This window comes from Typha latifolia, chromosome 3 (assembly GCF_019914945.1).
Source record: "Typha latifolia isolate L0001 chromosome 3, TyphaL0001v2, whole genome shotgun sequence".
NCBI classification, from domain to species: Eukaryota; Viridiplantae; Streptophyta; class Magnoliopsida; order Poales; family Typhaceae; genus Typha; species Typha latifolia.
This window is the reverse complement of record NC_133088.1, coordinates 13,232,417-13,246,662: the sequence shown is the minus strand read 5'-3', so window position 1 is coordinate 13,246,662 and position 14,246 is coordinate 13,232,417. Positions and strand designations below refer to the sequence as shown.

At 36.4% G+C, this 14,246-nt stretch overlaps 1 protein-coding gene across 4 annotated transcripts; it reads left to right on the top strand.

Moving 5' to 3' along the window:
* Window positions 1-5,598: 5,598 nt before the first annotated feature.
* On the top strand, window positions 5,599-14,171 carry LOC140785050 (uncharacterized). Of its 4 annotated transcripts, none has more exons than XM_073132752.1 (9): window positions 5,599-5,812; window positions 6,262-7,486; window positions 9,134-9,530; window positions 9,715-9,801; window positions 11,536-11,673; window positions 11,991-12,085; window positions 13,351-13,450; window positions 13,546-13,641; window positions 13,726-14,171. In XM_073132752.1, exons 2-9 carry the CDS (start codon window positions 6,333-6,335, stop codon window positions 13,786-13,788), a joined length of 2,130 nt encoding a protein of 709 aa, XP_072988853.1. In that variant the 5' UTR covers window positions 5,599-5,812; window positions 6,262-6,332; the 3' UTR covers window positions 13,789-14,171. The 4 variants fall into 4 exon arrangements, with proteins under 4 accessions (XP_072988853.1, XP_072988852.1, XP_072988855.1 ...); XM_073132751.1 differs by having other exon boundaries at window positions 6,219-7,486; XM_073132754.1 differs by having other exon boundaries at window positions 5,670-5,812; window positions 6,328-7,486.
* Window positions 14,172-14,246: the final 75 nt, after the last annotated feature.

The following is a 14,246-nucleotide window of genomic DNA, read 5'->3' as shown; positions in this document are numbered from 1 at the left end:
CTATTATTTATATTCACATCCGGATCAGACGGGGGGAAGAAAATTTGGATGCATATTCATTATACAAATTCCTTATGACTTCACGAACTTCCTCAAGTTCCTTAACACCACCAAGAGGATAAATTTTAGGAAAGTAATACACCATAAGTTTCATCTTATATCGAGGATCCAAAAATGAAGCCACTGCTAGTATAAGATTGCATTGCTTCCAATATTTATCAAATTTGTCTTGCATTGATGTTGCCATAGAAAGAACAAGTTCATCAAAAATTTTGCACCATTCTTTAATTTGCAACTGAATAGCACAAAATTCTTTGAAAAATAAGTTAGCTGTCGGATATGAAGTTCCTGAAAGCAATTCAGTAATCGTATGGAATGTTTTCAAACATTTGCATAACACTGCTGCTTTATCCCATTGCTCATTTGTTGGACATACAGCAAATTTAATTGGATCAGCACAATAAAGTCTCTTAAATGCATTGCTATAATATATAGCATCTTTAAGCATCAAATATGTAGAATTCTATCTTGTAGATACATCAATTGAAAGAGACTTATTGGTATCTAAATTGCATTCTCTTGCTCTTTTGAGAAACTCCTCCCATTGTAAAGGTGAATTTTTGAGAATTACAATAATATGACGAATATTCTCTACTGCATCTTTTATTTTCTTCAAACCATCTTGCACAACTAAATTAATAATATGTGTGGCACATCTAACATGAAAAAATATGCCATCACAAACAAGAGCTTGTTGCCCATTCAAAGAGTAACCACATCTCTAACACAAACATCATTAGCTCGATCATTATCTAAAGTTAATGAAAAGAGCTTCATGTCAATATTCCAATCAATCATATTCTTTAGAAATGCTTGACAGAGATTCAACCCTGTATGTCTTCCTTCTAAATGCATAAAATTTATGATTCTTTTCTGAATACTCCATTCATCATCAATGAAATGTATTGTAACACACAAATATCCTTTATTTTGTCTAGAAGTCCAGAGATCCATGGTAGCACTCATACGGCATGAAAGTGAAGTAAACATATCATACAAAATCTTCTTTTGCTCAACATATAGTTCCAAGATCTCTTTTTTGATAGTAATCCGTGACTTTGTTGGAAAAGCAGGCCGTAGAGATTTTATAAATTCAATAAAATACTCATGCTCTACAATAGAGAAAGGATATTCATGCATTACTATTGCCATGATAAGTTTTCTTTGACTTGTTTCTTCATTATATTTGTATGACTCTAACATTCCATCTTCTCCAACTTTTGTGAGATTGAGTACCATTTGCCCTCTATCTCTATTATGCTTGTTCTTATAATGGTTCCTCAAGTGTGATGTTCCCATAGAACGTTCCCCACTAAATTGCTTTCGACAATATTTACATATTGCCTTGTACTTGCGAATTATTTTTCCATCAATTACTTCTGTCTCTTCAATTTTCTCAAGATTATTCCAGACATCCGATGTCAACTTCTTCTTCTTTGTTCTATCATCATTAAAAACACTACTTGAGGTGTCACCTTGAACTGATGCACTTGTAGATGCCATTGACTCCTAAACATAGATATTAAAACTAATTACAGCTAAAACATTAAAGATCAAACCATAAAAGAGAGAATACATTAAATACAAATATTCTTACCAGTCTAATAATTTTTGAAAACTAATTATTCTTCCAAATAATTTGGACCAAATTGCAAAAATATCAGACAAGAGAGGAGAGAAAATAACTAGCTGCAAAATATGCAAACAGAGGCAATTTAGTCAAGCATGTAAAACATAAATGCCATGCATGTAAAACATGTCATTATTAATGTAATACTTCTACTATAAGAGAATATGTAACAATCTTCAAGTTTGATGTGTAACAATCTTCAAGTTTGATGGATAAGACATGATACAAATACATTGATAAGGTAAATCTTCAAGTTTGATGTGTAACAATCTTCAATTATACATGTGAGACAAATGGTTGTAGGGTTTACAAAGATTTTTAAATCTATTTTCTCTTGAACAAATCTTGTCCCTTTGATTTCCTTAAAATGAAATATTGATAGGCGAAAGTCTATTGTTCTTCTATTCTGAAAGAGTGCTATTAGATTGAAAAGCTCAATTGAAATCAACAATGCCCTGTTTTTTTGCTTAGGTTACCTAGAAACTAGATAAAAGTTAAATATACTAGTTTGTTATGAACTCAGACATGCTAATAGTAGGTCTACTTAGATAAGTAACAGGAATAGTCTTGTCAGAAGAGGTATATTAACCTTTATTTTTTGCAATAATTTAAGTAAAAATTGAATAATGAAGTAATATGTTTCGTGGATTACTTGTCTAGTACTTCATGTTAAGAAATTAAATGGTAGTCTCACTTGTTTGCATCATTATCATATATGGATGATCTGAGTGAATGATAGGAAGAAATCAAAGTATGACGATCGATATATAACAAATATTGACCCGTAACTACTCTCGATGGGTTATAGATTGAAATTATTTTTGAAAATGGATCAACATCAACATCAGCATCCAAAAAACGACCAACTTCAAAGTGATCTTCCACATCAAAGTTGTTTGTAAGAAACTCATACACGCTATCGTCCATGCTTTACATCTTTACGCTACTGGCAAAGATTTGTTTACTCAGCCTTCTTTTCTTGATATTGAAACAACCAACATCAGCATTATTCAATCTATTCTTTGGCCTTCCACTTGAAGTTAGTCTCTGAATCTTCAATTGTGCTAGTAATGTAAAAGAGTCTCAAGAGACTAGAAGCATGAGTACATAAAAGCATGAGTACCTCACCTTAGATGGAGGCGGCGCCGTGGCTAGCAGTGAGGCTGTGAGGGCGATGGAGATTTGGGGGCGATGGAGATTTGGCTGGAGGCGACTGGATCGAGGACCCGTGGTCCGTGGAGTGAGGCCGGTGGAGGAGCGCCGAGGTCGACGAGGGAGGGCCGGTGGAGGAGAGCCGAGGTCGACGAGGAAGGGCCGGAGGAGGGAGGCGGTGAAAATGGGTGAGCCGGTGAGGCCGTGAGGGCTAGTAGTGAGGGCGGCGCCGCGGGTAGCAGTGCGGTCGATGGAGATTTGGGGGAGGAGATGGTGAGTAGATAAGAGATAGAGGTAGGGTTTAACTTTAGTTGGGTATTTATTAAGCGGGTAAACGGATATCCGTTATCCGAATCCGTATCCGATAAAATCAACTAAACCCGTATCCGTATCCGGATCCGGATTTTTTTCTAAAAGGCTATCCGTATCCGGATCCGGATCCGGATATTTTTGGAAATAGCTATCCGTATCCGTATCCGAATCCGGATCGGATAGGATTTTCCTATCCGTATCCGATCCGATCCGGATCGGATAGCGGGTCGGGTCGGACTTAATCCGACCCGTTTTCACCCCTAGTTTCAGAGGATTTAATTTATTCCTGCTCTTGCTTTCAAGTCCTTGGAATCAGCTGAATCCATGCAGATTTTAGTGGCTGCCAGCACATCGGGAACTTTAATTTGGAGATGTCCAAGTACATTGTTGACCACTGACTAGTGGAAACTAGAAACAAAACCTCGTGATTGAAAGAAGAAACTAAAAAAAGAGGACAAAAATATAGGCTTTGCATAGACTTGCATTCCCATGCAACTACCATCCAACAACAGATGGAATTTATTTTGCAAGAATAATGCTGTAGATAATAAATAGTATGGAAGTTCTAGCAAACGAAGTCAAATATACAGTGCTTAAATTAAGACCTCCAGGACTATAACAGCTCCGACAATATTGCTCACATACTGCAAAAAGTTTCCACATATTAGCATTTTTTTAACCCCTCGTTCACTTCAGTGATAATAAAAGAATTTTATTTCATAATACAATAATTTATTCTAAAATAACAGTAAAACATCATAATATATATATTCCAAATATAAACACTATTTATTAAAATAATCTCTCTTAAATATTTTATTATAATTTATCACTTATATCTTATTTTTTTAAAATATCTTATCAAATATGCTGTAATTTGCTCCCTTTCTTTGGGCAATTTTCTTTCCTCTACGGCCAAGGAGGATGTGGGCCCTCTTGAGAGCCCCTCCTTCTCTACTTCCCTCCTCTCTTCTCCCGCCGACGTAATTCTTCATGGAAAGGATGACCTGACTCCTCTTCTGGAATCATTTCATTGTCAATGTGAGTGACTGCTCATCTCCATTGTTATACTCCAAATACTCATAAGGTTGGGTCGATGCCCGCCTTCCCCCAAACTTTGACTTGCAAGTTTCCCCACAAAAAAAGCTCTCCAATGGTCAGGTGCTATCGATAACTTGATGGCACTATTATTTTCACACTGCCAAATTATTATTTGGTTCGCCTACGATCTAATCATGCTTCCTTGAGGATTTCTCTTAATTTGAGTGATATTGCTTTTAATCATCCTTTTTACGTTGAATTGTTCCGATTTGAATATGATCGAGTTCATAATATTTTTCACAACATTTGCTCGCTTATTTTGGGGGGATAACGCTTTGACTAATATCAATGTGCGCTTACACTTACTAAAATGATACATTTTGTACTATAATCATCGTAGCCTTGGCAGATTGGAAATGTAGCCGACAAACTTTCGAATGGTAGGTTTCTCTAGGAGATATAAAGGACTACACCGAGGGGCTTACTTTGGGTAATTTAGTCTCTCTCTATAGTATTTACTATGATGTTTTGCATCAGATTGAATGTAAATAGTGCACCAATTTGCCTGTAAATTGGCTTTCAACTTGTGATAAGAACATTCACTTTCTTTTTTTTCACTAAACTGTACTCGCTCGACGGCATAAAAATTCCATTTTTTTATCTGTCTGGACCCCAATGATTTCATTGAGAATTACTTGGGTAATGCTATTATTATTATTATTATTATTATTATTATTTGGCCTTTTACCAATCCCTCTATCTTGAGGCTTTCATTCAATTCCCTCAGGACTGCTATAATGACATTATAGCCTCTTGTTCTCAAGACAAAATTCATAATTCCCCAAGATGTGCATCTATAGTGACTTCTCAATACATGGCTAATAAGATAGTGGTAAGTTGGTAACAGAGAATCATGTTATATGAGAGTTCCCTAATGACATAAACACCATTAGATTTTTGCTGGTCATAAAAAATAAACACATCTTATATGCGTCGGTCATTTTGCTATTAAGATAAACAACTAAAGCACCGTATCAACTTGTCGAGCGGCATGATGCGATGCGTCGTCTTCAATGGCGACGACCTCGAGCTGAGATGAGATGGGTGTTCCGGCGCGGCCAACGCGACGAACGGTGGAGGATGAAAAAGCCAAAGTACGGTGGCGGAGGCAGAGATGAGAGATATGGGTTAGATTTTTGATCAGGTTGGGCTTTTGGGTGAGCCGGGTAGGCAAAGGCCTGATCGGATAATCAACTCTGGTGCAAATAGTCACAATCAGGTATCGATTTTGAGAGCCCAAATCTTAGCGGGTTAACGGGTTGTTGGGTTCCATCTATTAGGTGTACAGCTCTGATGCACTAATCTGACGGCCAATGTCGACTTCATTGCGTGAATACCGCTCCGGTTCGGTATCCAGCAGCTGAAATTAGGGTCTCTTTCGCGAATCTCGATGCACGGACAGCCAACGGCTATTGCTGCAGCCGATGGAAGGAGGAGAGAGAAACGGAGATAGAGGAGACGGATGGCAGCGTACGAGTTGAACTTCTCTCTCGGCCTCTAATCCGCCTCTAGAACGCGAATTTTGGTTGAAGTCGACGCGCAATTACGCCCAAAAAGGTATCTTTTCTTGTTACTTGATCGCTTTCCGTTGATTTGTTCAATTTCTTTTCTTGTAATTGATGCGATTTTTCCTTGCTGAGTCGCCGATTGAGATCATATATTCTAAAATTTTTGGCACACTCATTGCTATTTTTGATCGATTATATTTTATTCTTTTGCATATTATCCTCGGTGTGGAATGTACGGTGTCACTCTTTTTCTTTTCTTTCGATTTCAAATGTGTTTCGATTTGTTCATGCAAAGAAGTATCAATTTCCGGATATTCTTGGGTTCTTCTTAGTGAGATCTAGATAGATCAACGAAATGGGGGTGAGTTTTCTTGATTAGGGTTTCAAGCAAGTTCCTTTATTCATCCGGGCTCTCTTATTATATTAATTTGATTTCTGCACTTTTATTCTTTTAGGGTTTTGCTGTTCTGAGAAAATTGCTTTTGGTTTCTTTGCAAGACATTCTTGAGGTGACTTGTGAAGCTAGGATTTAATTAATTGGTGCTTATAGTAACTATCTATTAGAGAACATGGTCGATATGAATCCTGATCTGGTTCTTGAAGTTCCCGACACACCTGATAGAATTGCACGGTCAATTGAAGTGTCTTCTCGCCCTTCTGTTGGGAGAGATGTTGTTGAGGTAGAATTGGATCCATTGTCCTCCCATCGAAGGATAAATCTCTCGAGAAGAAATAGTGCTCGCCACCTTGGTGACTCTGGTCGAGGCAATGTGGCTAATAGTAGTGCCACACCTCATGATACTGAACTGCTGTTCAAGCAAGCAGGATTAGCACGATTGCTCTCTGGAACTCTTGAAGTCAAACCGACGTCAGACCATGGTAAGCCGCTTGAAGTCCGACAAGAAGGTTTTTCTAATGATAATGGAATGAAGTTGGCAAAGAAGAGACCATTTCCCTCTTCCAGTTCCATAAGACATAAGGATGCAAGAGGGAAGATTCACAAATACTCGAGCAATGAAGGCGAGGGTAGTCAGGACAAGGGAGGTTGTGGAAATGCTGAATTTCTTGGTGCAGGATCTGTGAGTAGCCCTGGAAGCCAGAGCAGGGCTAACATCTGTAAGGAAGCAAAGACGGAGTTGCAAAATGAAGCTCAGGCTGGATTGGACTTCGTTGACAATAAAGGAAAAGGCATTGTTTATAGTAATGATTCAAATTTTCCATCTAAACAAGCACTATCAAGCCCTATCCAAACTTTTAGCCCTCAGAGGCATGTGGGCCAGAGAAGGCTTGTGCGTAATGGTTGTATATCCCCTTGTAATATAGAAAAGGGTATTACAAAGTCTCACAGGGATGGTGAACAGGAACTTTGCTCTGCTTATGTAAGGCTAAACTCTTCATTTCCTCTGGTCAGTGATCAAGATAAAAGAAATGGACTTTATTTGTCCAAGAATTCACAACTCAGAACTGAACAGACAAGGGTGATGCATGATGGAGTCATCACTTCAGATAGCATTGCAGAGACTAGGACTGGCAGAATAACCAAAGAGGATGAGGTGGGGAAGAGGGTTGTTGAAGTGCCTCCCAGTGGGGAACCAGATGAAATACATAATGGCAATCCTCAGTCTGAAGGAAGACATGGTGATAACAAGAAAGGAAAAGCAATTTTAGATGATAATGTGTCAAGCAGTATGCCAGATGATAAAGCAAAATTTCTATTAAACAGGTAGATCCTAATTCTTAGTCATCTCTCTTACATAATGGATGTTATACATATTCCTTTATTTGCATATATAGTATGTATAACCTTTTTCTCCTTTTTAGGTATCCCCTTTGAATCCACTTGATATCCCTTATGAAAGATAATCATAATACCCTTTTTGTTTCTTGTCTACAAGTGCTATATGACTTCTAGTATCTTTAAAGAAAAAAAAAATGTAGCCTTGTGCTTGAACTCTACAATGCCAACGCCAATTCTTTAACTCCATGCAGTACGTCATGCCCGTTCAATAATAAGGAACCATATGTATTTGATTTTTTAGAGTGTACAGTTATATTTTGCTTGTGATATCACATTATCACTTTCTTGTGTCATTGTGGCACACTATCAGGAACCAAGATATGTTGCATATTACTACTTTTTAGGGATTCAGCTAGATGCAATATAACCTGGTTAGAACATTTTCCTGTTTGAGTTTTTGGTACTTGAATAAAGTCCTAGATTGAAATCTAAATGATGCTCTTCGTAGGAGACATTTAATTTTATGTTGTAGTTGCACATCAAAGTTGTTCCCTGTTTGTGGTTCCAGTATACAATTTGTCTAGTTTCATATATACTTGTTCATTTCTAATTTTCTGATTTGGCATATTTGTTAGTTGTGGAATTGTGATCATATCCTGGAAACCAAGATTTCCAGCCTCCTGTTAGTTGATTGTGTAAACTCTTTGCCTAGGAAACTGTGGTGGTTTATAACGGTGGTAAGTGATTTCATGTGATTGCCCACGGAAGATAAATTGGCATTTTATTCTAAAATTATGGTTATAGAATTACTGAATACCAAGCACAATTTTAAACTGTGCACATACAAATGGTCTTAAAATTACTTTTAGCATGAAAAAATTATTATAAGCAAGAGGCTCCCGTCATCAGATTAAACTTTCATCTAAAGATAACATTAGCAAATACTTGCCTATGATTATTTTCCATGGGGCAGTATGCTAAGTTTAACTTTTTCCCTTTAATTATTAAAAGTTCAAAACAAGTGGTTTATCTGAGAACACATTTTATCTGGTTGTGGTAATTAGGCCTTGATCCATTTATTTTCTTTGGCATAGATGAGAAGTGGTATTCATATCATACCAGCCAGGTTCAATGACTTTCTATTGATTAATATTAAGGGTTCCAATATGATGCCGACTCATATGTTCCCGCTCTCTTGCATTACCACTGGAACCGTGGAACTTTATATTATGAAACTTTGATTGAATCCTGATTACCAGTTAACAACTTAACATTGTTCTAAAGATTTCATGGTGGCAGCAGTGGCAGATATCATGGTGATTTTGGGCTTTACCATGCTATGTGCTGTTGCAACTTTTTAGGCATCCATCATCATGGTGATATTAACTGATATAAGTATGGCAATAGTACGTCAATGAATTGTTGCGTCTGCCACTAACCAAGATAATTTGGGTGATTCCTTTGATATGTGGATTTTTTTAAACTTTTTATTTCCATCATATTATCTTCGTTATATTTTGACGACAGTTTGTAAACATGATGATATTTTTCCTATATTCTGTTGTTTCTTTTTTTGAATTTTCACTACTATTATCATTCTAATTCATAACTATCACTTAATTGCATTCATAGATCAAATCCAATCACAATGCAACCGCTATCCAGGTCAAGCTCACAGAAAAGAAGTCACAGGCCTATCAGAGGAAATAGTAAAAATAATGGTCCTGGTGAAAGCTCCAGCTCTTTTGATGACCCAGAAATCTCATATCTTGGATCATGGAAGCCTACTAATTCAAGATCGACCAGAACTCGTAATACTCGACACCAGAGAACTGTATTAGGAGCTGTAATAGAAGTTGATGAGATGGATTACCCAGGAGATACATATTTTGTTCCTCAAGATCAAAGTGGTGGAATATCCAATGACTCTGGTATTAGGGCTAGGCAGGTTGAGTCAGATGAGGTATTAGCTCGTCAACTTCAGGAGCAGTTCTATAATGAATCACCTGGAGTTTCACGTACAGAAGAGGTTAAAATTGCCATTCCTTCATTCCCTTATATATGTTCTATTCTTATCTAGTCGGGGCTCTCTTAATGTCCCAGATTATGTATTTGGATTTCATAGCTTTTTGAGCCTTTTACTCTAGTTAAGATTATTGGCTGGGCATGATGACACTATTACCATTAACTGTCTTGTCACTGTCATTGAACAGATTGATGCATCTATAGCATTGTCGTTGCAGCGGGAAGAAGAGGCTCAACGTACATCTTCAGCTGCAAGGCAGGATCAAAACAATGTTGTAAGTGTTATTGCTATTTGGAAATGAGTGCATCTTGTGAAATTGTCTTTAATTATTGGTTGTGAAGTTGTCTGTTATATGTTGTATCTTCCAGCTTACTTCATTTACCTTGTAACATCTTAGCAAGTAAATCCTTCTGTGTTATTTTCATAACCATCGTACCTTTTTCCATTTAGTGCTACTCTTTATAGATTATGGTTCTAATTACCAAATAAGAGCTTAGGGAAAGGAGTGAACCTATTAAAGGTTATAAAGGTTCAATTTTAACCATCGTACCTTTTTCCATTTAGTGCTACTCTTTATAGATTATGGTTCTAATTACCAAATAAGAGCTTAGGGAAAGGAGTGAACCTATTAAAGGTTATAAAGGTTCAATTTTAGGAAGATCCTTTTTTACATAAATCAAATTCTTCTAACCCAGAAGCTGTCCTGCTCATTCTGAGAATTGGGAAGAGTCTTAACTCCTTTACCATCTTGGCCTCAATTAGATATAAATTATTCATTATCTCCATAAAGTTCCTCTGAAGATTTGATGTCTGGATGGTTAGGCTACAGGGACATCTTATCATTCTATTTCTGTTCTCTTTTCTCCCCTTTAAATATCAATATGACACAGTCATGGCTTTTCTCAATTACTCGTCTTGATCTGTGGTATTGCTGAGCATAGGTCCTTTTAAGTTGGTTCTGATTTCTGAAAGCTAGTTGGCCAATTACACTAGGATTAAGTCTTGAACTCCCTCGTTGTAGTTTTGCACTATTTAGAGAGAAAGTTTGGTTAATTTGACAAGCACACTAATTCCTGCTTGGAGATGTCCAGTGTCACTTTTTCTCCCTCTAGTCACTTTAGTTTGGGAATCTTGGAATTTTCCTTTTACTAATTTGTTTGGACTACAAAACTACCTTCCCTTTACATGCCTTGGATTTGACCAATCTGTTGATTTGAGTAGTTCTTTTGTTCTGTGCTCCACTGTTGTCCAACATATTATAGATAACATTTAGGAAATCTACTTCAACTACTCGCATCATATATATGTGTAAAATCACATTAGTGAAGATGGACCATTATTCATGTTATTTGCAAACAGGTTCTACTTATGATAATCATAAATTGTATAGTTACGCACTGCTTATAAACACAAAGTGTTCATTTCTTACAAAAACAAAAGCGTAGTGCACTAAAAAGTTTAATCAGATTATTGATGTTTAACTTTTAATGTGTTCTCTCTTAATATTAAATATCTGTGTACTGATGATTAGAAAGTATATATCAAAAGCATGGATGCATTTTCGTTCCTTTAATTGAATTATGCTATGATCTCTTCAAGATGGTAATATCATTGGATGCCCATTCTCTCCATGAGGTTGTCAGGGGTGAGGTTGCTAGAAGATTCACTTGATTGTTGGTATTTTGTGAAAGAGATAAGTAACCTTCAAGAATTCATTATTAATAAAGACCACTTTCTTTTATGTATGATGTAACATTTTCTTTCTCAGGGCTATGAATTAAGCAATGTTTTGAATGGCTGAATAGTAACAGTAGGCAAAAGTTGATCAGAATCAGAATAGCCAGTTTCTAACCTCACAAATTCTTATGTTAAATATTTTAACTACTAACAGTTATTTACTTGTTATGCCTTTACAAATGAACTTTCAATGTACTTTATGTCAGATCTCTAATATTTAGAGTTTTTCGTTTTCTCAATATAAATACATATTCTCCTTGTTCTTCCTTAGAGAGGAGCAGCAAATGCACATTTGCGTACAAGAGCATCATCTTCATCTAATTTTCCAAGTCGTGCTCAACATCCAACTGCGACTAGAATGGCACAAGTTATGCGGGGCTCTGACTGGTCAAGGATGGATGTACTTATGGTATTGCTTTATAATTATTATATTATTAATACACTATTTCTGCATTTGAGACATCATTGTTTCCTGTCATCTCCAATTTCCGCATTTTTATGCAATGATTTTGATCTATGCAAGCTTCCTTGCTTCTTATAAAGAAAAACTATACACTTGCTTAAGCATGAAAGTTTAATTATGAAAGAGTTGAGGCTTTTTTTTTAAACTTTCTTGCTTAATTTCTTCATGAACCTTGACTAACAGAATAGCATAGTGGAGTTAAATGATCCATTAAATAACCATCCACTTGCATGTTTTTTCTTTTTATTTTTCATGGTTTGCAGAGACTTAACTGGTTTGAAGAACTGGAAGCTGCATTTGATTCTTATAGTAACATGGAAGTACCTGATTTCCTGCAGGTCCAACGAGATTTTAATGAGTAAGTACTCTTTCTTGTTCTACTACTTAATTTTAATTGTTGCTCATTCGATTTCCAAATTTAGTTGAAATTGGTGTACCCTTTCTGCAGCACGATATTATTCAGTTAGCTTCTGAAAAACCTCAATCTTGATATGCTTAACACATGTTGCAGATGCTCTTTTTCTTCTTTCCCGCTTGATCTCCCCTTTATCATTTTCATGCAATTGAAGAGACTTAGCCTAGAAGTTCACTACTGACTAGAAGTCTAGAAGTTAGTTCAACTGACTTAGCAGTTTGGACTGTGCAATATGCCATTAATAGTCTTACTGCTACTTTTGTATCCTACTTACTCTTTTGAGTTCAGTTCAGCTACATTTGCTTTCATGATTAAATAGCCATCTCATTGGTTCTGACCATGCTTCAGAAGGTGATATTTTGGTACCTGCAGTCTGTTGCTTAGTTGAGAACATTTTTGGAGGAATAACCTGCAAGCAATTTGGAAGCTCATTAGTTAAAATATCTCTATTTTGTCAAGAGAAATATGAATCTGAAATGAAGCTCAGGTGTAAATATTTTGATGGAAGCCATCTCTTTGCAAATGCTAAGATAATCTATGAGATAAACATTTTCTACAATTAATAGCTTTCTTCTATATTTATAATAAAGGATTCTTACATAATTAGCTTTCTTCTATATTTATAATAAAGAATTCTTACTTAATTATGAATATTTATACCTGGCCAATAACCATTGTTGCAATTTTGGTCAGCTAAAAGTAAGTAAATGGTCCATCAAGGATAGCTTTCTGCTTCTTTGTTTTCTTTGAGATATGGGTTTTTCCACTGAGATTGGAGTGCTTCTAAGGATTTTTTGTTGTAATAACAACAACAACTTTTGCAAAATAAAAGGACTTCAGAATTTTTAGTAGGTGAAGGATCACTTAAAGGAGATTGGCATGTATAAGCTGAGCTAGTTTTCAATGTGTGTGCATTTTGTCTGATTAGAGGTGGTTAAAACAAGGAGAGCTTTGATTGAAAGCAGACATGTATCTGATTATAACTGGCTGAGTATACTTAGAGGTCATGCTCAGTGGTTATCTGGACTTGTGCAATAAAGTGTTTAGACTTTAGGCAACTTTGGCATGTTCTACTGAATCTTTATGATAATTATTTAATTACTTATAATGACTTCGTTGTAACTTGTAGATATTTCAAATGAGCAACATAACTTTGTAAAGCCTTGTTTAAGGCATCTCATTTTAACTATTCTTAATTGTTCTTTTAGAAATGATTATGAGATGTTATTGGCACTGGATGAGAACAATCATAACCATGCTGGTGCTTCGAAGAGTCAGATCAACAGTCTACCTCAATCAGTAGTCCAGGTGCAGTTCTTCTTTATATTATTTAACCACTTGGTTACCTTTTGCTTCCAGTTTGAAATCTAATAGTGTTTGTTACCATATTTACTTGGGGGCAGTTGGATAATGTCGAAGAATGTGCAGTCTGCCTCGAGAAACCCTCCATCGGAGATACCATTCGTCATTTGCCATGCTTGCATAAGTTCCACAAAGAGGTACGGCATCAAACCTATTGACATCATACATAACTTGTCTGAAGGGATCTTGCTTGGATGGCTAATCCACCTTCTGAAATGCAGTGCATTGACCAATGGCTGAGAAGAAAATCATCGTGTCCAGTTTGCAAATCCAGTATCACATAAAACAGCCATGCCCAGCTGATCAAAAAGTGCTTCTGACTTCTAACTACCTTGGCTCATTGGGTCTTTAGGCTTTCTTCACTTTACATGGCAGAGCTAAGCACCTGTTATTGAAAGAACGACGGTGATGTTCGGCCTCTCTGGCCTTTCTCCTTGATAATTACTGGAGTTTGCGGAAATCATCCTTTTGGAGCTAACTAAGCATGCGTTGTTTTCCTAAGGGGGGTGACCTCCTGAAATCTGTTGACATAGCCCTCAATCTGAAGTGATCCTGTCATTGATATTAATTAGTAAATGCAGATTCGTGTGAATATTATTTCCTTTTCCTCTGATGTATCTGTGTTGATTTATTTAGTGTCAAAATCAATTGATTGGATTCCTCATCACTTGTAAGTATTGTGATTTCTCTAAATGATTCTTCTGGTTCTATGGATTCCTCATCACTAGCTAATTGTTCCTTG